The sequence below is a fragment of the Calonectris borealis genome, chromosome 3 (genome assembly GCF_964195595.1).
Source record: "Calonectris borealis chromosome 3, bCalBor7.hap1.2, whole genome shotgun sequence".
Taxonomy (NCBI): domain Eukaryota; kingdom Metazoa; phylum Chordata; class Aves; order Procellariiformes; family Procellariidae; genus Calonectris; species Calonectris borealis.
The window spans coordinates 33,433,637-33,454,750 of record NC_134314.1 but is presented as its reverse complement, the minus strand read 5'-3'; the positions used below and the strand labels follow the sequence as shown (position 1 = coordinate 33,454,750).

The 21,114-nt window shown below is 49.3% G+C and overlaps 1 protein-coding gene across 3 annotated transcripts in view; it reads left to right on the top strand.

Moving 5' to 3' along the window:
* Positions 1–425: 425 nt before the first annotated feature.
* Positions 426–21,114, top strand: part of LMBRD1 (LMBR1 domain containing 1) — a 99,395-nt gene continuing 78,706 nt past the window's right edge. For 2 of the 3 annotated variants that reach the window (XM_075145286.1, XM_075145287.1), the window contains exons 1-3: positions 439–517; positions 1,055–1,231; positions 11,111–11,171. In XM_075145286.1, the coding sequence (XP_075001387.1) occupies positions 458–517; positions 1,055–1,231; positions 11,111–11,171 (298 nt within the window). In that variant the 5' untranslated portion in view covers positions 439–457. Of the gene's footprint in view, positions 518–1,054; positions 1,232–11,110; positions 11,172–21,114 lie in introns of all 3 variants that reach the window. The other variant, XM_075145285.1, reaches the window with a different exon arrangement.

Sequence of the window (21,114 nt, the reverse complement as noted above, 5' to 3'; positions counted from 1 at the left end):
CGGCCGCGCCCGGCAGCGGCTCCTCGCCGCAGCTCACGCCCCGCCCCCGCTCACCCAGCGGGGCGGGGGGATCGCCCTGATGCGCCCTCAACCCGCCGTTCCTGCCCCCCCACCCCGTCGCAGTTCGGCGGCGAACCCCGGGCGTGGGAGGGGCTCTCGTCACCTTTCCCCTCCGGCCGCGCCTCTCCCGCGTCACAAACTAACGCGGCGGACAGTCCTTGCGTGGCGAGCCCCTGGCTACCAGCCCCTCGCTGCTGCTTGCTGCGCCGATAGCGGGACATGCCAGACCGGGACAGGAGCCGCCAGCTGCTACCTGTCACCGTCACAGGCACGTGACGTCACACTCCACGGCGCGCCCGGCAGTTGTTAGGCCCGGTCCCCATGGTGACGCGATGCCCGCCCCGTTAAAAGTCCCCGCCTCCCGGGGGCGGGTATGCTGTTGCTGGCGGAAGCGAAGATGGCGGCGGCCGCCTCGGAGCTGCTGACGGGATGGTGCCTCTTCGGCCTGGCGCTGCTGGTGAGAGGCGGCTCTCCCGGCTGCGTGGCTGCCCCAGTCACGCACCCCTTCCCCTCCCCAGGGCCGGCGGGATCCCCCCTTCGCCGGTCCCTCCTCCTTCCTCGGCCCCTCGCTGTGCCAGCTCCAGGCTTCCCGCCTGCCCTCCTCGCTCGGCCCGTGCCCCCCAGCCGGCCACGGCAGCGAGCGCTGCCCTGCAGCTCCTGCCGGTGCCTCGGCGGTGGTGCCGTGGGGCACAGCGGAGCCCAGAGCTGGGGCTGCGGGGCTGTCGTGCCTTCCTGCCTGGGTGATCGGCGCTGCTTGTTTGTGTTGTAGCCTGTTCCGTGTGTGAGTGCTGCTCTTGGTGTTGCTCAGGCTGTTCTTGGCGAAGGTACAAAGAGCGAATTGTGTGTGGTGAATATAGCACTGATGCGTGGGGCTTGGGTAAAAAGCGTGTTGGTGCTATGCCAGTCACCAATACCAAGATACGGGGTCTAACTTCAGTACCTGCTTTCTGACATCCTTATTATGCAACTCAATATCTTTCCCTGTGTATTTCAGGCTATTCTAATTTTCTGCTGGGTTTATGTGCGCAAGTATCAGAGTCGGCGGGAAAGTGAAGTGATTTCTACCATAACAGCTATCTTTGCGTTGGCAGTTGCTCTTATCTCATCAGCACTACTACCAGTGGACATCTTTTTGGTTTCATATATGAAAAATCAAAATGGTACATTTAAGGTATGGACTTATAAAAATGTTAATTGCCTCTTCAAAAGAAGCACTTGTGTTGAAAGAGGATGTTCTTGGGTTGTCAAAGTGTTTAAAACCAATGCTAATACCTGTTCTAGTGCCAGAGTTCTTTGGAAAGCTGGGAACTAGTACTGTGAATGCAACACTGAGCTCTGTTTATTTGAACTGTATTTCAGTTTTCGCTTCTACTATTTATTTTTGATATTCTACTCATTTCCAAACACTCATTCCTTCTATTGTGCTAAAAGGAGTGCATATACCATACTGAAGATATAAATAAATCTCTTAAATGTTGCTTTTTAGTACATCATAATAGGCCATTGTAGAATGGAATTTGTTGCCCCTTTGTTCAAAACCAGACTGTATTGCCCATTTGCAGTTTAAGATTATTTTGATTGTCTTTTTTTGCCAGCATTCTCTTATTCTGGTACTGAAACACTAAGACTTACAAAGATTTACTGTGTTAATCTACCTATAATGAGGAGCCTGAGTTAATAAGCACTTTTTTTAAAGAGGGAAATCTGGAAAAGCCCTTGGGGGAAGGGAATACAGTAGTATCTCTTCTTGGCTGATACTGCCTTAACTGAACTACTGTTTTTATAAACTTAAACTGTAGGGGGTTGCTGTGCAAAATGAGTTCTTAATGAGATGAGTACTCACTGTAGTCTGCTCTAAGCATTACTGTAAGTAAGAGTTCTTCCCAATGCTTAAAGCATTGGCCTTTTTAATTTTCAAGGAGGGTTCTTGAAGGTAGTGACCCAGTGTCTTTGTGGTGACACTACCATTAAAAACAGGTCATATTGGAGCATATTAATAATTTCAATAACAGCTTAGTTTAGTTGGGAGCCTACCTGCATCTATAGTAAAAGAGATGATCCTGAAACAAATGAGAGAGTTAGCAGATGGTAAATGCCTGCACACTAGACTCAAAGACTGTATTCCCTTCCAGCCCTACTTCCAAAGGAAAACCTAGGTCCTGTCAGATCCTTGATAACGTTTCAGAACTAGCTTGCAGCCAGTACAGTACCTTTTGTCTGGTGCTCATGTAAATGCAAGTCAAAAGAAGCCTTTAGAATTGAGCTGTGATGTGATTTTTGTCGTGTTTATCGCTCAGTGGTAATACAGAATAAATTTAGCTATTGTTTAATGTTATTGTTAAAAGTTTGTGTCTTCAGACCTTGTTTGTTTAGAATTAAAATGGATATAAAAGATGGAAGAGACCTTCCGTATGTCATGATATTAGCAGTTCAATGAGAATGATACTGAGTATTAAGAAATAATTGAGCCTGACTAGCTGGAGAAGTAACAATGATGTAACTAGGCCCAGCTGAAAAATGCACATCTGGGGACTAAGCAGAATTTCCTGTTGCAAAGGAGACCTGTTTTGTTAATGTATGCATTCCCTGATTTGAGAAACAAATTTGTGAGGAGAATAGGAGGCAAAATGTGGTCATGAAGTCACTACAGCCTTATTTAAGGAAGTATGACTAATAGAAGGAAAATTACTGTACTTAAAATACTGTTTTTCTTGAGCTAGATTTCTTTGCTAATGGCCACGATATGCTACGATATGATGGCGTGGGTAGATTCTGTTTAAAAATTGTACCTGAAAGCAAGCTTTCATGCTTGTGGTAAAGCTTTTCTTTCTTCAAAGTACCTTTTGCCTATGCTTCTGAGGCTTCTTGGTCCTGCTTAGTTCCTAATGTTTGTCAATGCTGCTGATGGCCTGTTGTAATAAAATTGCTCCATACTGCCTTGCAGAAGAATTCTTTCTTCTCTTTTAAGGCTCAGCTGAATGAGTTTCTAGCTTTGCAGCAATAACATGAGATCTTCTGATATTAATACATTTGATCCAACACAAGTCTTGAAATTGTGACATGAAGTATTAACATGGCCTTCCTGATAAAGTTGAATGGATCTGAAGTCAGTCAGAGCATACCAACTTGTATGTAAATACATAGCTTTTATTGATTTGCTAGTTTCAGTTTAGGAGTAGTGTCAAGTTAGGAGCTTGACAGCATCTTAATGTGAGATCTTCATGAAGTGTTAAAGCTTTTAACACTGTCCTGAGTGACATGTGCTTCTTTTCTGCTACTGCTTCACAAGTAGGACAGATCGGATTGGGTTCAGAATATTTCCAAGAGACTACTGCCGTTCCTCTGGACCATTCTTTCAGACCCAGCACCTCCAAAGCCTTATATCTGATGCTGGGGTCTGAAGGACTATGACTCTGGCAAGAATCCTTTGTTGTTTTGAATGGCCAAAGTGAGTTAAGTCTTCACCAGGTTCTTTTTCTTAGTGAATTTTTGAGGCAGATCCAGGTAGCAGATGTGGATAATATTCTCAGTAGATAAATCATTAGTTCTTCAAAAAACCTTCCAACTGGATGATTTCAGAGCTTATGCCAAAGGAGTAGTGGCAGTTATCCAGATCCTAGGTAAACAATTTTTTTTGCTGTACATACTCTTTTCCTCTACCTCCCCTACAGTTAATTACCTTAACTGTAATTCTTAATATCGGTGTTAGAGAGAGGAGAAAGTCAAGGATGTTCAGCTTACAAGGAAGAGGTACTATATGTGGACTTTCAGTTCACTTTTAATGCATGTGACTCTACTATCAACTTGTAGATATTCTTGAGGTTTTTCTGTGAACAAACTTGTAGCAAACTTGGGGAGAAGCATGTTACACTAACAGCAGAAGTTAAATTTGAGGCATAATCTGATGGTTCAAAGTTCTCATTTTGAATTGTGTGTTCAGTGGCAAGTGAAGGTATGTGTCCTGGCTACAAGGATTGGCTTAATTGTCTGAAGTGTAGTACCCAGGCAGATTACCCTTCTCTGAAGGCTGTCAAAATGATGTTGCTTTCTGGATGAATTCACTTAAAACAGTGTTGTGTAGCCCTTTCCATTGTGTGTTCCGAGGTGTCTTCCTTGACAAGGGCCATATACTGTACTTTCGTCAGCCTTTGTTAACCTTGAGGTTTTGTCCATTTTGACAGGACTGTTAAACTTAATGTACTGTTTATACGTCTTTCAATTAAGACAAGATATTCTTTACTATAAACAAGTGGCTTGTGGCATTTGGTACCTGTTGGTGTCTCTCACAGTATTTTGTGAGACTTATCAAATATTATCTTAAAGCTTTTATAGTGAGTGAATTGAGCAGTTTTGGTGTTAGAAGGTTTTGCACAGTAGTTGTGTAGTCCCTTAGGAAAGGAGCAGTGGTGCATGGACTTGAGTGTTCATTATTCCTATGTACAATAGAAATCATTGCAACAACACCTTTTCTGGAGGCTGGGATTTCTTTGATTCATAGTGCTGTTAAGTAGGAAAGCAGGCTTTTGGCTCTAGTACTAATCAGAACTTGAGTGTTACCTTGTAAGCAAAGTCCTAATAATATTCATCAGCACCACTTTTATCTCAAAGGTTTTGACTATTTGCATTGACAGTGCTTTAGTTTGTGCAATGGACTTCAGATACATCCAGCTGGATCTGATCTGTTTGATCTGAAAGCTTGTTTGATGTATAACAAGCACTTAGGAACAGAAAACCTCACCCTAGCTTAAAGACTTAAGGTTGCTGCTGGAACCCAAGACCTCTGGGTCTGACCTACAAGTCTCATAAATGTTTAAAACATAGCTGATGCTGTCTTGCAGCAGGAAGACTGCTTGAAGCAAGGACCTTATCATCACCACGCTGTCTTTTTTATTCTATTGTTGATGCAGCAGAAGGCAGGGGAGGTGATGAGAACTTTTCTTTTTGAAATGTATGGATTCTTGCTACTTTATGAAGTTAAAAGCCAGTGGCATTTCTTTCAGTCCGGTTAGACTGAACACCTCACAAACCTTGGGTGTCTGCCTGAGCTGTTAAAAGCCAGTTGTCTCCTTAATGATTCAAGGAATAGCATCTGTTTAATGGGAGATCCTTTTTGCAGACCATCGTATTAAGCTTTTTTGCATCTTGGGGGATACTCATTACGTAGCTGCTCAGAATAGAGAACCACTAGAAATGTCAGATTTTTTTAATTCTAGAAAGGTGTTAGCTGAGAAATCATTATCAACTGAGACCATACTTCCTGTCCTGAGTAGGAATTTCTACTTCTGAAGTAATAATACTTGGCCAAAATACTCATGGTAGCCAGATACTGGCTGAGATATGTGTGTTTATGGATATTACTCTCCATCTGGCAGTCAAAATCCTGGCTCTGTCCCATTTTGGAGGTAACAGGCTGGAAGATCTGAGACCTGGATATGAAATTTGTTTATATCGCACCATGCTATGACCCACTCCCCAGTCTTTAGTATTGTATCTTCCTTTTGGTAGCTAAGCTTTGGAGAGGCTAATCAGCAGAATGATGGCTTTATCTACATTTGATGAAACATCACAAATACTGAAACCTGGAATGTTACACCCCTTTAAGCTCTACTAAGAGCTCTCGTTTGCGGAGAATGGGAGCTATCTTCACTGGGTACTCATGAAATTCTTGCAGGGTCCAGCAGTGACAGTAGAAGTGTCCCCTTTAACAGGGACAGAAGAATGAAATTCATGGCCATTCCCTCACCAAAAAGTGGGTAAGATCAGAAATGTCAGATTAGCTTGTCAGATAACTTCCCCAAACAAAAGCAATCTGTACAGTTTGAATAGTACTGTTCTATTGAAATATGTTAACATAAGTCACTAACTGGACACGGTTGCTGGGAGAAGGAAGACTCTGCTCAATGATTGCTGGGGAAAGCAAGTGTTCTTCATAACTAATTTTCTATGAATGTAATTATAAAATGAATCTTTCGAGGTAGCTTTGCTTTGGTTTTAGCATTTAGATAAGCTGGAAGTGTCTTAAACTGCCTTTTTTTATATCCGTATTTACGTAGCAACACTTTACTAATGTATTTACTTTTTACACTTGTAACTGTATTCAAATTTCCTGAATCCTTCAACATGGCTTGTGTTAAGGAATACTTAAGAGTAATAGCTTGATGTAGGCCATCATACTTGTTGCACATATCCTTGCAATTTGTTGGTTCCCTTATCTATCAATACAGTGCATTGTCACAGGTATTTTAAAGGTGATATGATCTACGCTTGCTAAACTGCATGGAGCAGAATGAAGTACAGCAGAATAGTGCAGAGTGCCTGAATTCTGCAGGTCTTAAGGGAATTTGTGGTCACATTTTCGCATCTTAAAGTGCTGTTGAAGGAAGTAACGAATTCTCACCTTCCTAATCTATTGTGCTTCTAATGTATTTGCTATATATGTTATAAACTTGGGCCGTAATGGATGGAGAAGAAAACAGACAAGATCTAGAGGCTGTCCAGATGAGTTCTCAGCTGAGTCCTGGGTGTGCTCGTCCAGTAAATTCATATACCTATCAACTTGATATATCAGCGCTGCTGCTGAGAATGTCAGAGCTCTAACACTCACTAGGTAGCAGTGCTTCTTGCTTTTGACAAGATAGTGCTGCTGTCACTAGCTTTTGAAACAGCCCAGATGAACTGGTTACTGCTTTTGAGTTGCTGATGATATGTGCATATGGGTAATTTGCCAGTAAGAATATGGATTTCTACCTCTTTAGTTTGTGTAAATGTGGGGCTTCAGCAGCTGACTGAAAGCTGACATAATAGATATGATATACTATTAAATTGGCTTGCATTAAGATTCTTCTTGTGCAGAATAATGGAAAGTTTGTAAGTTCAGGCACATGTACACAATGGTGGAATGCACACATCTTTGCATCTTAACATCTTTTAATGTAAGATGACATCTCAATATTTTAATATGCTGTAATGTATGTTTCCTAGTATATTACTGTGGTCCTATACACAACTCAATTTGAACAACAAAAAGAAAAGCTATTACAGATGTAGAACTTTAATAGCATTTATTACAGGATACAATGTTTTAATGCTTTTCTGGAGTTGGACGAGAAGCAGATTTTTGGCAGTTAAGCCCTGTTGTATCTTAATTACTAGCTACCCCTTCCTGTAAAGACGGAAGTGTGCCCCTTAAACTTCAGGTCTTACTGTTGCTTTTCTTGCTTATTCTTGATTGGGTTTTGAATGTCTCCATTGCTCATAGGAGAGACCTCTTCCAAATACGTACTTGAAAGTAAATAGTGCTGCCTGTTCAGTTCAGTCTTGCAATTAAAGCAATGCATTTCCTTAATTTTTAACACTAGGCAAATTAAACACTTTAATATTCTGTGTATGTATTCTTAACTTACACCAGAAAAAATTTGATCGTAATATTTTCATACAAATGCCTAGAAATTTTTCAGTTGAAACACTGTTGGGCTTGAGCCTGACAACCTTCAAAGATTGGGTTTATTGTGTACCTGACAGACATTTAAGGTGTTGCTCCTGTCCCTTCTGCTAAAACATTTTTTTATCCTTTCTTTTTGCTGATTAGATGCCAAAATGCATGTATACTTTTCTACTCAAATTCCACTTGGATGATAATCTAATTTATTTCAGGTGGTGAACTTTAAAAGCTTAATGTAAAGTGGCCTACTGGAAGTCTTAATTTAGTAAGATGAAGGAAGGTGGTGCTGATTTTCTGAGATAATAGAAAAATGAAGTGTTTATGTATGTCATCAAGCCCATATTCCGTGAGAGTTTAGGCAGTTCTCAGAGAACTGATAAAGCGAATGTTAAACTTGTTTAAGTCTTATCGTGTGCAGTCTTTAAGGAGTATGCTCACTTGCATTTTTCATACATTCTGTATTAGTGCATGCATCTTTACAACAACTGAAAGGGCTTTAGCTTACCAGCTTGGAAAAAGCCTATGCATAGAAATTGAAAGAAGTTTTGACAGTACTGGATCTTTTCTTTTCTCACCAATTCAGTTATATTGGTCTGTCTCCAAAATCGCTAGCTTTTGAAGAATTTTGCTTCTGGATAACTACTTTCTTGATCTTGACTACATATAGAGTGGATCCCACAAGACTTGAACAATTCTGGAATACGTTTAAGCTGTACAGGCAGACTTGGACCTCTGGATTCAATCCCTGAGTTTGGCTGCCAATGATCAAGTTACAAAACATTTAGCTTCCTTAAACCAATAGTTCCTTTCGAAGAGAAGAAAAAAGGGATGGGGGCAAGAACCTGACTTCAGCCTTCTGGCTGGGTACAGTTACCAACATAGCTAGAGTTGTATTTTCACGTCCATTCTCTGAACAGTTCCCCCAGTAACGCAGATCTGAAAGATCAACTTTTGCTCTTGTTCAAATAAAGGATATCAATGCTGTTACATTTGGGGAGTTGTAGGATCTAAATCCTAACGCACATGGATGGGTTTCCTGCAGTTCTGTGGTAAGATTTGAGATATATTATTCTACTAACTGCTGTTAAGAATTATGGCTTCTTGATCAGCATGTGACTCTTTGGATAGGAACTTCAGGAAAACGGTCTGCCCTTTGGTATTATGTGAAGAGCTTCAGTGCTTAGGCCAGAAACTAAGACTGGCATACAGTTAGTGTCTAAGCTCTGCTACTGTGCATAGTATCAAGTAATCCAATAACTTTTTTCTAATACCTGGTTTAGGGTACTATTTTTCTGAAGCTAACTTGAATATTCATGTAATTCAAGTCTTGGTCAAACTAAAAAGTAAAGGCTTATACTTCTGAAAAAGGAGATGATGACTTTAACTGGGTAGATAACTAATAAAAATAAAAGTTTGTAAGCTACAACTGAGCATAATAAAAAGCTATTTGCCATTCTTATGTCTAAGTTCTGTTGCATCTGTATATATGAAGTTTAGTCATAGCTATTCTGTTACAGAACTGCTGTGCGTACTGCTCTGTGGCCCACAGTACAAGAAAGACATGGAGCTGTTAGAGGAGGGCCACAAAAATGATCAGAGAGGTGGAACACCTCTCATGTGAGGAAAGGCTGAGAGAGTTGGCTTTGTTCAGCCTGGAGAAGAGAAGGCTCGAGGGAGACCTTATTGCAGCCTTGCAGTATACAAAGAGGGCTTACAAGAAAGATGGAGAAACACTTTTGACCAGGGCCTGTAGTGACAGGACAAGGGGCAACAGTTTTAAACTGAAAGAGGGTAGATTTAGACTGGATGTAAAGAAGAAATTTTTTTTTTTATGGTGAGGGTGCTGAGACTCTGAAAGAGGTTACCCAGAGGAGTTGTGGATGCCCCATCACTGGAAGCATTCAAGATCAGGTGGGATGGGGCTTTGAGCAACCTGATCTAGTGAAAGGTGTCCCTGTCCATGCCAGGGAGGTTGGACTAGATGATCTTTGAAGGTCCCTTCCAACCCAAACCATTCTATGATGATCTTAAGAGACACTGTTATCAAGATACTGTGGGAATTAGCACAACATGCTTGGGAGCTGCCAAAACTACTCGATGTTCTTTCTGGTCTGTAAAATCTTCCCTTTAAGAAACTGTCCTATATTTATTCCTTTATGCCCAGTCATTTGCACTTTTGCTAGCCCTCTGTAGCTAGTAATTTTTTAGAAGTAGCATTTTTTATATCTAGCTCTATGTATTTGTGTTCTTTAATGAGTGATTTTCTTGTAGTGTTGCCAAATAAAGTAGTAACAGGAAGTGAAGTACTGAAGAGATTCTCAGAAGAATGCATCTTTATATACTGTTCATATCTAGACTTACATGCTTGAAAAATAGATGTTTGATACCTTAGAAGGGGCCATCTGTACAGAATTAATTTTTCTTCCTAATTCGAAGTCCTAACAAAGCAAATTTTGCTTATCAAATTTAACTTTGCCCTTTCTATTAAGTTGCATCTAGAAAACATTTTTATTTTGATTATCTGACTTTTCTTTCTAGAAGGTGTTCCCAAACCCTAGTTTGTGGTGCCATTTCTGTGACTGAAATTCAGTAATGTGGATATCAGCCTCAAGTGGGATTTTGGGGCTGCTTTTTTAGCGATTCCCAGTGTCAGCTTTACTGATATAAAACTAGTGCTTTGTGGTTGAGAGGTATTGACTTCAAAATGAGTGGATCCTTGACTTGATTGGGTCCTTCCATTAATGCTTTGCACATGCATATTTTCTGAAGAGTTGCAAAGCAGATGTAAATGTGTCAATTATATAATTAAATCCCATGCATCCAACTACTGGGCTGGGCAACAAGCTTAGTCGTCTGTGCAGTTTTTTCTAATGTACCACACTGCTTCCAAGCCTATCATATGTTGGGTTTGTAGAAAGTTGATCCTGAGGACAACTTTGTCCCCACAAGGACTTGATTTTGACGCTTAGTGTCTACTGCAGTGCTCAGAGTCCAGAGGAAAAGGCTAGAACTGCAAATAACCATACCTCCAGTTGTCTTCTACAAAATACTTTGAAAAACTGTTCAGACTGAGCTTCAGACTCAGTAGCTGCATTCTCTGATATGTAGAAAACAAAAATTAGTTTCATAAAAATAGGTATTTAGAGTGCCACTTAAATACTAAGTACAGAACAAAAGTAAATTCTTAGCTGCTAGAAGTGATACTCACTAATAATTTTATTTCAATAGTGCATTGACAATATAATCTATGGTAACTAAGGATTCTTAATCTGAAAAAAAAAAATAAAACTTTAAGTATGAGGTCAACAGCCAAAGTGAGTGTAAGCAGTGGGGATACTACTGCAGTTTTGCAGCACAGTTTGCTGCATTCCAGGGCCTGTAGTGACAGGACAAGGGGCAACAGTGTTAACACAGCACAATCGTTAATTGTCTTTGTTAAGTGAATTAGCTCTAATTTAAACTCCAACACTTAAAATGGGCAAACTGGGTGCTTAATGCTTTTCCTTAAGTATTTGATATGAGCAGTTTTTTCAGTTCTATAAAAACGCTATTGAATGAAGTGTTCTTCAGTTTCATTTGATGTTAAATGCTTCTATCCTTTATTACTAGGACTGGGCTGATGCTAATGTTTCAAGACAAATTGAAGACACTGTACTTTATGGATACTACAGTAAGTATTTTTAACTTCTAATTTTTTTTTCCAATTAATGGGACCTTTAAGTGAAGGCATGAAGTTTTTAGGGGTCATACTTGATTATCCCTTTTTCGTTAAACATGAGTCTTACACTTGGTGCCCTTCAGTGAATTTTCTTACATTCAAGAGCCCCGTAAAAATGCAAATATACTGAAGGCCAATCCATGAAAAAGCTAATGGCTTCTGTCATATAATCTACTGTTAACATGTTTCCTGTGTGTGTATTTAGAGGCCCATTAAGGGAAACACATGGTTTTGCCATAACTTTTATGGCGCTTAACACACGCAGCAGTGTGAAACTTGTCTACCGTGTATAAAGTTCGTGCAACGTGAGTGTAACACTTAGTTGTAAGTGTTCAGATTAAGCAACTACAATATTCAAAATAAGAGGTACTCTAAAGGAGTTGATTCAAGAGTGACAATCTTAAAAAAAACTGAGGCAAAAAAATCAACTGAAATAAAATCTAATAAAACCAAACCTCTGTGTAGTCTTAGATCAGTTTATTTTAATTGTACTTATGGAACTTTGGAAAAGTTATAATACTAATGAGTATATGTAAGAGGTAGCTATAGAAGAGTGATACTTGTCACAGTTTGAATGAAATGCCTGCCTCTGTCAATGAACTCAAGAGGTAGTTGCCTGCTTTTGGTTACATTTCCCACGACTTGAAGTTGTTTCTCTTGGAAGACTATGGGTTGGCTCTTTTGAATAAATTTTCTCAGATCAGGAAATAATTGGTTCTAAATAGTGGACTTTTTTTGTTAAGTTACAGAATACTTATTATTTGCCAGCGATAGCAACAGAAACTGGAATGTGCAGTTTCATGCTGAGAGATGCCTAAAGCCAAAAGTAGTAACAAACTTCTGTTTTCAGAAAGGAACTGCTTAAATACTAGTTATCTTACACAAAGATTCTCCACTATAGATAGTGGAATTGCTTTGTATTTGCTTTCTACTCTCATTAGGTTGCTAAGGTCTTGTTAAACAGCCCAAGCATTTCACAATTTCTAACGTGGAACAGTGTTATAATTCTTCTACGGACCATTTGCTATAGATTTCTGAGACTGATGGATGAATTTCCGTAAGATGTTTTGGGCTAACTAAGTCTCTTTTTAAAACAAGATGTCTCTTGGTAAATCCTGAACTAATTTTTGGAATAGATTTGAGCTTAAACCTGAAAAACTGCTTTTGTTTTTGGCCTATCTGGACAGGTCTACTTGAAATATTGTAGGACTAATGTTTTATTTCGTAGTGTATCCTCCAGATGGTGGTAGAGATTTAAAGATGGTTTTAAAAGTATTTTTCTTTAGTGATCTTAATTGGAGGAGTTGATGCACATTTGTATCAATTGAGCTGCATTGAAGTGAACATAATAGTTAAATTATTTTTCAGAAGTCTCCATCATTCCTATATAAAAACACCACTTAATATCTCTCCTGCATCGTTAGGTCTAGTCCCCTGCTGTTGTTGTGCAGCATAGGGACATGAAAGCTGAGAAGGAATAAGTTAAACAACTCTTCCAGTCTTGTAATACTTTTCCCTTTTTTTCTACTCATATCCTCTTACAAAAGTATTTGGTCTTGGCACTTTTTTTTTAAATAAATAGGATGAGCAGAACTAAAATCTTCTTTTGTACTTAATGACATGAATACCAGTACTTTTTTATCTCTCCTGAAAATGCAGTGATAACTATACAGATCTTACTTGCCTCCTGTAGCTATATTGGCAAGTTATAGTATGAATAATTGGTACACATAGGTCACTGCCCTTTAATCCAAGTCACATCTAATTGTAGCAAGAATTTGGAGGCTGTGGCTTAACTGATGTTTTAGAATATTAAGGATTACTTTACTACCTGTATTGCAATTTACTGAGAAACCTATCACTAAATGTAGAAAAGTGTGGTGTGTTTTTTTGATGTGTATTTGGTTTTTTTTGGTTTCTTTCCCGCCCCCCCCCCGCCCCAGAGTCATTACTCCAAATGAACACTGTTCTCTCTCTCATACCCAGCTGGTTTCTTGGCTAGACTGATAGAAAAGTAGAATGGCTTTGTACTGGTAGAATAATAAATGAGATAACGTTCAGAATGAAATTTGAAATAACTGTTTTTTGAAGTGAGACTTCAGTAACCTAAAAGCTTTACTTACGAAACCAGTCTACTAATTGCTTTGAAGCCATAGTGCCTTAGTGTGTTAATTCTTATAAAACCAGCTGTAATAGAATGTGTCTGCCAGTACTTGAGTGATTGAAGAATGATCAGTGGTTGGCAGATGCTCTAAAACGGCATGTCGCCTTGTGTTTGGAAGGAAAACCTATTTCAGAAAGGGTTAGAATTGGAAACTGTCCAACGGTCCGAGTGTGTACCATAAAGAATCAGGATGAAACAACTGACAGGAACCTGGAGCTGTGTTGTGTACCTCTTCTTCCTCTAGTAAGTAAATCCTACCTGTTGGAGTGAGCTTAATGTTCAGTGTCTTTTGGTAAAGTTTTCTGAATGGTGAAAGGATGCCATTGGTAGATCCCAACCTTCCTGGGACTCCTCCAAGGACTGTCTGCTAAATTATACCGGGATCTCTTTGGGTGTGCTTTAAAGTCCATGCTAAACTAGCAATTTTCCATGCCTTTTTTCTTAAATAAAAGTATTTCCTTAAGTCAGCAATAGTTACTGTATGGTGGTTCCTAGGTTAAAAAAGTTCTTGACTAAGAATTTCTCCAAAATAGTATTTGGTATAACCTGGATGACGTTTGCATGGAGTTTTCTCTGCATACTGTAAGTGATAGATACTGAGTCACTGACACAAGACTTGGGCTTCTAGGAGTTAGTAGGAGGAAGTCAAACGCGTCTACATGTTTTCATGGTCTACTCCTAGGAGAAGGCATGCTAAATACTGTGGAAGACCTCCATAAGTGTACTTAAAAGATATTGTGGAGTTACGCGTACAGAAACTCTCTCCTAAAGAGTGTTGGCCGGTCCGAGTGTTGGCCGGTCCGAGTGTTGGCCGGTCCGAGTGTTGGCCGGTCCGAGTGTTGGCCGGTCCGAGTGTTGGCCGGTCCGAGTGTTGGCCGGTCCGAGTGTTGGCCGGTCCGAGTGTTGGCCGGTCCGAGTGTTGGCCGGTCCGAGTGTTGGCCGGTCCGAGTGTTGGCCGGTCCGAGTGTTGGCCGGTCCGAGTGTTGGCCGGTCCGAGTGTTGGCCGGTCCGAGTGTTGGCCGGTCCGAGTGTTGGCCGGTCCGAGTGTTGGCCGGTCCGAGTGTTGGCCGGTCCGAGTGTTGGCCGGTCCGAGTGTTGGCCGGTCCGAGTGTTGGCCGGTCCGAGTGTTGGCCGGTCCGAGTGTTGGCCGGTCCGAGTGTTGGCCGGTCCGAGTGTTGGCCGGTCCGAGTGTTGGCCGGTCCGAGTGTTGGCCGGTCCGAGTGTTGGCCGGTCCGAGTGTTGGCCGGTCCGAGTGTTGGCCGGTCCGAGTGTTGGCCGGTCCGAGTGTTGGCCGGTCCGAGTGTTGGCCGGTCCGAGTGTTGGCCGGTCCGAGTGTTGGCCGGTCCGAGTGTTGGCCGGTCCGAGTGTTGGCCGGTCCGAGTGTTGGCCGGTCCGAGTGTTGGCCGGTCCGAGTGTTGGCCGGTCCGAGTGTTGGCCGGTCCGAGTGTTGGCCGGTCCGAGTGTTGGCCGGTCCGAGTGTTGGCCGGTCCGAGTGTTGGCCGGTCCGAGTGTTGGCCGGTCCGAGTGTTGGCCGGTCCGAGTGTTGGCCGGTCCGAGTGTTGGCCGGTCCGAGTGTTGGCCGGTCCGAGTGTTGGCCGGTCCGAGTGTTGGCCGGTCCGAGTGTTGGCCGGTCCGAGTGTTGGCCGGTCCGAGTGTTGGCCGGTCCGAGTGTTGGCCGGTCCGAGTGTTGGCCGGTCCGAGTGTTGGCCGGTCCGAGTGTTGGCCGGTCCGAGTGTTGGCCGGTCCGAGTGTTGGCCGGTCCGAGTGTTGGCCGGTCCGAGTGTTGGCCGGTCCGAGTGTTGGCCGGTCCGAGTGTTGGCCGGTCCGAGTGTTGGCCGGTCCGAGTGTTGGCCGGTCCGAGTGTTGGCCGGTCCGAGTGTTGGCCGGTCCGAGTGTTGGCCGGTCCGAGTGTTGGCCGGTCCGAGTGTTGGCCGGTCCGAGTGTTGGCCGGTCCGAGTGTTGGCCGGTCCGAGTGTTGGCCGGTCCGAGTGTTGGCCGGTCCGAGTGTTGGCCGGTCCGAGTGTTGGCCGGTCCGAGTGTTGGCCGGTCCGAGTGTTGGCCGGTCCGAGTGTTGGCCGGTCCGAGTGTTGGCCGGTCCGAGTGTTGGCCGGTCCGAGTGTTGGCCGGTCCGAGTGTTGGCCGGTCCGAGTGTTGGCCGGTCCGAGTGTTGGCCGGTCCGAGTGTTGGCCGGTCCGAGTGTTGGCCGGTCCGAGTGTTGGCCGGTCCGAGTGTTGGCCGGTCCGAGTGTTGGCCGGTCCGAGTGTTGGCCGGTCCGAGTGTTGGCCGGTCCGAGTGTTGGCCGGTCCGAGTGTTGGCCGGTCCGAGTGTTGGCCGGTCCGAGTGTTGGCCGGTCCGAGTGTTGGCCGGTCCGAGTGTTGGCCGGTCCGAGTGTTGGCCGGTCCGAGTGTTGGCCGGTCCGAGTGTTGGCCGGTCCGAGTGTTGGCCGGTCCGAGTGTTGGCCGGTCCGAGTGTTGGCCGGTCCGAGTGTTGGCCGGTCCGAGTGTTGGCCGGTCCGAGTGTTGGCCGGTCCGAGTGTTGGCCGGTCCGAGTGTTGGCCGGTCCGAGTGTTGGCCGGTCCGAGTGTTGGCCGGTCCGAGTGTTGGCCGGTCCGAGTGTTGGCCGGTCCGAGTGTTGGCCGGTCCGAGTGTTGGCCGGTCCGAGTGTTGGCCGGTCCGAGTGTTGGCCGGTCCGAGTGTTGGCCGGTCCGAGTGTTGGCCGGTCCGAGTGTTGGCCGGTCCGAGTGTTGGCCGGTCCGAGTGTTGGCCGGTCCGAGTGTTGGCCGGTCCGAGTGTTGGCCGGTCCGAGTGTTGGCCGGTCCGAGTGTTGGCCGGTCCGAGTGTTGGCCGGTCCGAGTGTTGGCCGGTCCGAGTGTTGGCCGGTCCGAGTGTTGGCCGGTCCGAGTGTTGGCCGGTCCGAGTGTTGGCCGGTCCGAGTGTTGGCCGGTCCGAGTGTTGGCCGGTCCGAGTGTTGGCCGGTCCGAGTGTTGGCCGGTCCGAGTGTTGGCCGGTCCGAGTGTTGGCCGGTCCGAGTGTTGGCCGGTCCGAGTGTTGGCCGGTCCGAGTGTTGGCCGGTCCGAGTGTTGGCCGGTCCGAGTGTTGGCCGGTCCGAGTGTTGGCCGGTCCGAGTGTTGGCCGGTCCGAGTGTTGGCCGGTCCGAGTGTTGGCCGGTCCGAGTGTTGGCCGGTCCGAGTGTTGGCCGGTCCGAGTGTTGGCCGGTCCGAGTGTTGGCCGGTCCGAGTGTTGGCCGGTCCGAGTGTTGGCCGGTCCGAGTGTTGGCCGGTCCGAGTGTTGGCCGGTCCGAGTGTTGGCCGGTCCGAGTGTTGGCCGGTCCGAGTGTTGGCCGGTCCGAGTGTTGGCCGGTCCGAGTGTTGGCCGGTCCGAGTGTTGGCCGGTCCGAGTGTTGGCCGGTCCGAGTGTTGGCCGGTCCGAGTGTTGGCCGGTCCGAGTGTTGGCCGGTCCGAGTGTTGGCCGGTCCGAGTGTTGGCCGGTCCGAGTGTTGGCCGGTCCGAGTGTTGGCCGGTCCGAGTGTTGGCCGGTCCGAGTGTTGGCCGGTCCGAGTGTTGGCCGGTCCGAGTGTTGGCCGGTCCGAGTGTTGGCCGGTCCGAGTGTTGGCCGGTCCGAGTGTTGGCCGGTCCGAGTGTTGGCCGGTCCGAGTGTTGGCCGGTCCGAGTGTTGGCCGGTCCGAGTGTTGGCCGGTCCGAGTGTTGGCCGGTCCGAGTGTTGGCCGGTCCGAGTGTTGGCCGGTCCGAGTGTTGGCCGGTCCGAGTGTTGGCCGGTCCGAGTGTTGGCCGGTCCGAGTGTTGGCCGGTCCGAGTGTTGGCCGGTCCGAGTGTTGGCCGGTCCGAGTGTTGGCCGGTCCGAGTGTTGGCCGGTCCGAGTGTTGGCCGGTCCGAGTGTTGGCCGGTCCGAGTGTTGGCCGGTCCGAGTGTTGGCCGGTCCGAGTGTTGGCCGGTCCGAGTGTTGGCCGGTCCGAGTGTTGGCCGGTCCGAGTGTTGGCCGGTCCGAGTGTTGGCCGGTCCGAGTGTTGGCCGGTCCGAGTGTTGGCCGGTCCGAGTGTTGGCCGGTCCGAGTGTTGGCCGGTCCGAGTGTTGGCCGGTCCGAGTGTTGGCCGGTCCGAGTGTTGGCCGGTCCGAGTGTTGGCCGGTCCGAGTGTTGGCCGGTCCGAGTGTTGGCCGGTCCGAGTGTTGGCCGGTCCGAGTGTTGGCCGGTCCGAGTGTTGGCCGGTCCGAGTGTTGGCCGGTCCGAGTGTTGGCCGGTCCGAGTGTTGGCCGGTCCGAGTGTTGGCCGGTCCGAGTGTTGGCCGGTCCGAGTGTTGGCCGGTCCGAGTGTTGGCCGGTCCGAGTGTTGGCCGGTCCGAGTGTTGGCCGGTCCGAGTGTTGGCCGGTCCGAGTGTTGGCCGGTCCGAGTGTTGGCCGGTCCGAGTGTTGGCCGGTCCGAGTGTTGGCCGGTCCGAGTGTTGGCCGGTCCGAGTGTTGGCCGGTCCGAGTGTTGGCCGGTCCGAGTGTTGGCCGGTCCGAGTGTTGGCCGGTCCGAGTGTTGGCCGGTCCGAGTGTTGGCCGGTCCGAGTGTTGGCCGGTCCGAGTGTTGGCCGGTCCGAGTGTTGGCCGGTCCGAGTGTTGGCCGGTCCGAGTGTTGGCCGGTCCGAGTGTTGGCCGGTCCGAGTGTTGGCCGGTCCGAGTGTTGGCCGGTCCGAGTGTTGGCCGGTCCGAGTGTTGGCCGGTCCGAGTGTTGGCCGGTCCGAGTGTTGGCCGGTCCGAGTGTTGGCCGGTCCGAGTGTTGGCCGGTCCGAGTGTTGGCCGGTCCGAGTGTTGGCCGGTCCGAGTGTTGGCCGGTCCGAGTGTTGGCCGGTCCGAGTGTTGGCCGGTCCGAGTGTTGGCCGGTCCGAGTGTTGGCCGGTCCGAGTGTTGGCCGGTCCGAGTGTTGGCCGGTCCGAGTGTTGGCCGGTCCGAGTGTTGGCCGGTCCGAGTGTTGGCCGGTCCGAGTGTTGGCCGGTCCGAGTGTTGGCCGGTCCGAGTGTTGGCCGGTCCGAGTGTTGGCCGGTCCGAGTGTTGGCCGGTCCGAGTGTTGGCCGGTCCGAGTGTTGGCCGGTCCGAGTGTTGGCCGGTCCGAGTGTTGGCCGGTCCGAGTGTTGGCCGGTCCGAGTGTTGGCCGGTCCGAGTGTTGGCCGGTCCGAGTGTTGGCCGGTCCGAGTGTTGGCCGGTCCGAGTGTTGGCCGGTCCGAGTGTTGGCCGGTCCGAGTGTTGGCCGGTCCGAGTGTTGGCCGGTCCGAGTGTTGGCCGGTCCGAGTGTTGGCCGGTCCGAGTGTTGGCCGGTCCGAGTGTTGGCCGGTCCGAGTGTTGGCCGGTCCGAGTGTTGGCCGGTCCGAGTGTTGGCCGGTCCGAGTGTTGGCCGGTCCGAGTGTTGGCCGGTCCGAGTGTTGGCCGGTCCGAGTGTTGGCCGGTCCGAGTGTTGGCCGGTCCGAGTGTTGGCCGGTCCGAGTGTTGGCCGGTCCGAGTGTTGGCCGGTCCGAGTGTTGGCCGGTCCGAGTGTTGGCCGGTCCGAGTGTTGGCCGGTCCGAGTGTTGGCCGGTCCGAGTGTTGGCCGGTCCGAGTGTTGGCCGGTCCGAGTGTTGGCCGGTCCGAGTGTTGGCCGGTCCGAGTGTTGGCCGGTCCGAGTGTTGGCCGGTCCGAGTGTTGGCCGGTCCGAGTGTTGGCCGGTCCGAGTGTTGGCCGGTCCGAGTGTTGGCCGGTCCGAGTGTTGGCCGGTCCGAGTGTTGGCCGGTCCGAGTGTTGGCCGGTCCGAGTGTTGGCCGGTCCGAGTGTTGGCCGGTCCGAGTGTTGGCCGGTCCGAGTGTTGGCCGGTCCGAGTGTTGGCCGGTCCGAGTGTTGGCCGGTCCGAGTGTTGGCCGGTCCGAGTGTTGGCCGGTCCGAGTGTTGGCCGGTCCGAGTGTTGGCCGGTCCGAGTGTTGGCCGGTCCGAGTGTTGGCCGGTCCGAGTGTTGGCCGGTCCGAGTGTTGGCCGGTCCGAGTGTTGGCCGGTCCGAGTGTTGGCCGGTCCGAGTGTTGGCCGGTCCGAGTGTTGGCCGGTCCGAGTGTTGGCCGGTCCGAGTGTTGGCCGGTCCGAGTGTTGGCCGGTCCGAGTGTTGGCCGGTCCGAGTGTTGGCCGGTCCGAGTGTTGGCCGGTCCGAGTGTTGGCCGGTCCGAGTGTTGGCCGGTCCGAGTGTTGGCCGGTCCGAGTGTTGGCCGGTCCGAGTGTTGGCCGGTCCGAGTGTTGGCCGGTCCGAGTGTTGGCCGGTCCGAGTGTTGGCCGGTCCGAGTGTTGGCCGGTCCGAGTGTTGGCCGGTCCGAGTGTTGGCCGGTCCGAGTGTTGGCCGGTCCGAGTGTTGGCCGGTCCGAGTGTTGGCCGGTCCGAGTGTTGGCCGGTCCGAGTGTTGGCCGGTCCGAGTGTTGGCCGGTCCGAGTGTTGGCCGGTCCGAGTGTTGGCCGGTCCGAGTGTTGGCCGGTCCGAGTGTTGGCCGGTCCGAGTGTTGGCCGGTCCGAGTGTTGGCCGGTCCGAGTGTTGGCCGGTCCGAGTGTTGGCCGGTCCGAGTGTTGGCCGGTCCGAGTGTTGGCCGGTCCGAGTGTTGGCCGGTCCGAGTGTTGGCCGGTCCGAGTGTTGGCCGGTCCGAGTGTTGGCCGGTCCGAGTGTTGGCCGGTCCGAGTGTTGGCCGGTCCGAGTGTTGGCCGGTCCGAGTGTTGGCCGGTCCGAGTGTTGGCCGGTCCGAGTGTTGGCCGGTCCGAGTGTTGGCCGGTCCGAGTGTTGGCCGGTCCGAGTGTTGGCCGGTCCGAGTGTTGGCCGGTCCGAGTGTTGGCCGGTCCGAGTGTTGGCCGGTCCGAGTGTTGGCCGGTCCGAGTGTTGGCCGGTCCGAGTGTTGGCCGGTCCGAGTGTTGGCCGGTCCGAGTGTTGGCCGGTCCGAGTGTTGGCCGGTCCGAGTGTTGGCCGGTCCGAGTGTTGGCCGGTCCGAGTGTTGGCCGGTCCGAGTGTTGGCCGGTCCGAGTGTTGGCCGGTCCGAGTGTTGGCCGGTCCGAGTGTTGGCCGGTCCGAGTGTTGGCCGGTCCGAGTGTTGGCCGGTCCGAGTGTTGGCCGGTCCGAGTGTTGGCCGGTCCGAGTGTTGGCCGGTCCGAGTGTTGGCCGGTCCGAGTGTTGGCCGGTCCGAGTGTTGGCCGGTCCGAGTGTTGGCCGGTCCGAGTGTTGGCCGGTCCGAGTGTTGGCCGGTCCGAGTGTTGGCCGGTCCGAGTGTTGGCCGGTCCGAGTGTTGGCCGGTCCGAGTGTTGGCCGGTCCGAGTGTTGGCCGGTCCGAGTGTTGGCCGGTCCGAGTGTTGGCCGGTCCGAGTGTTGGCCGGTCCGAGTGTTGGCCGGTCCGAGTGTTGGCCGGTCCGAGTGTTGGCCGGTCCGAGTGTTGGCCGGTCCGAGTGTTGGCCGGTCCGAGTGTTGGCCGGTCCGAGTGTTGGCCGGTCCGAGTGTTGGCCGGTCCGAGTGTTGGCCGGTCCGAGTGTTGGCCGGTCCGAGTGTTGGCCGGTCCGAGTGTTGGCCGGTCCGAGTGTTGGCCGGTCCGAGTGTTGGCCGGTCCGAGTGTTGGCCGGTCCGAGTGTTGGCCGGTCCGAGTGTTGGCCGGTCCGAGTGTTGGCCGGTCCGAGTGTTGGCCGGTCCGAGTGTTGGCCGGTCCGAGTGTTGGCCGGTCCGAGTGTTGGCCGGTCCGAGTGTTGGCCGGTCCG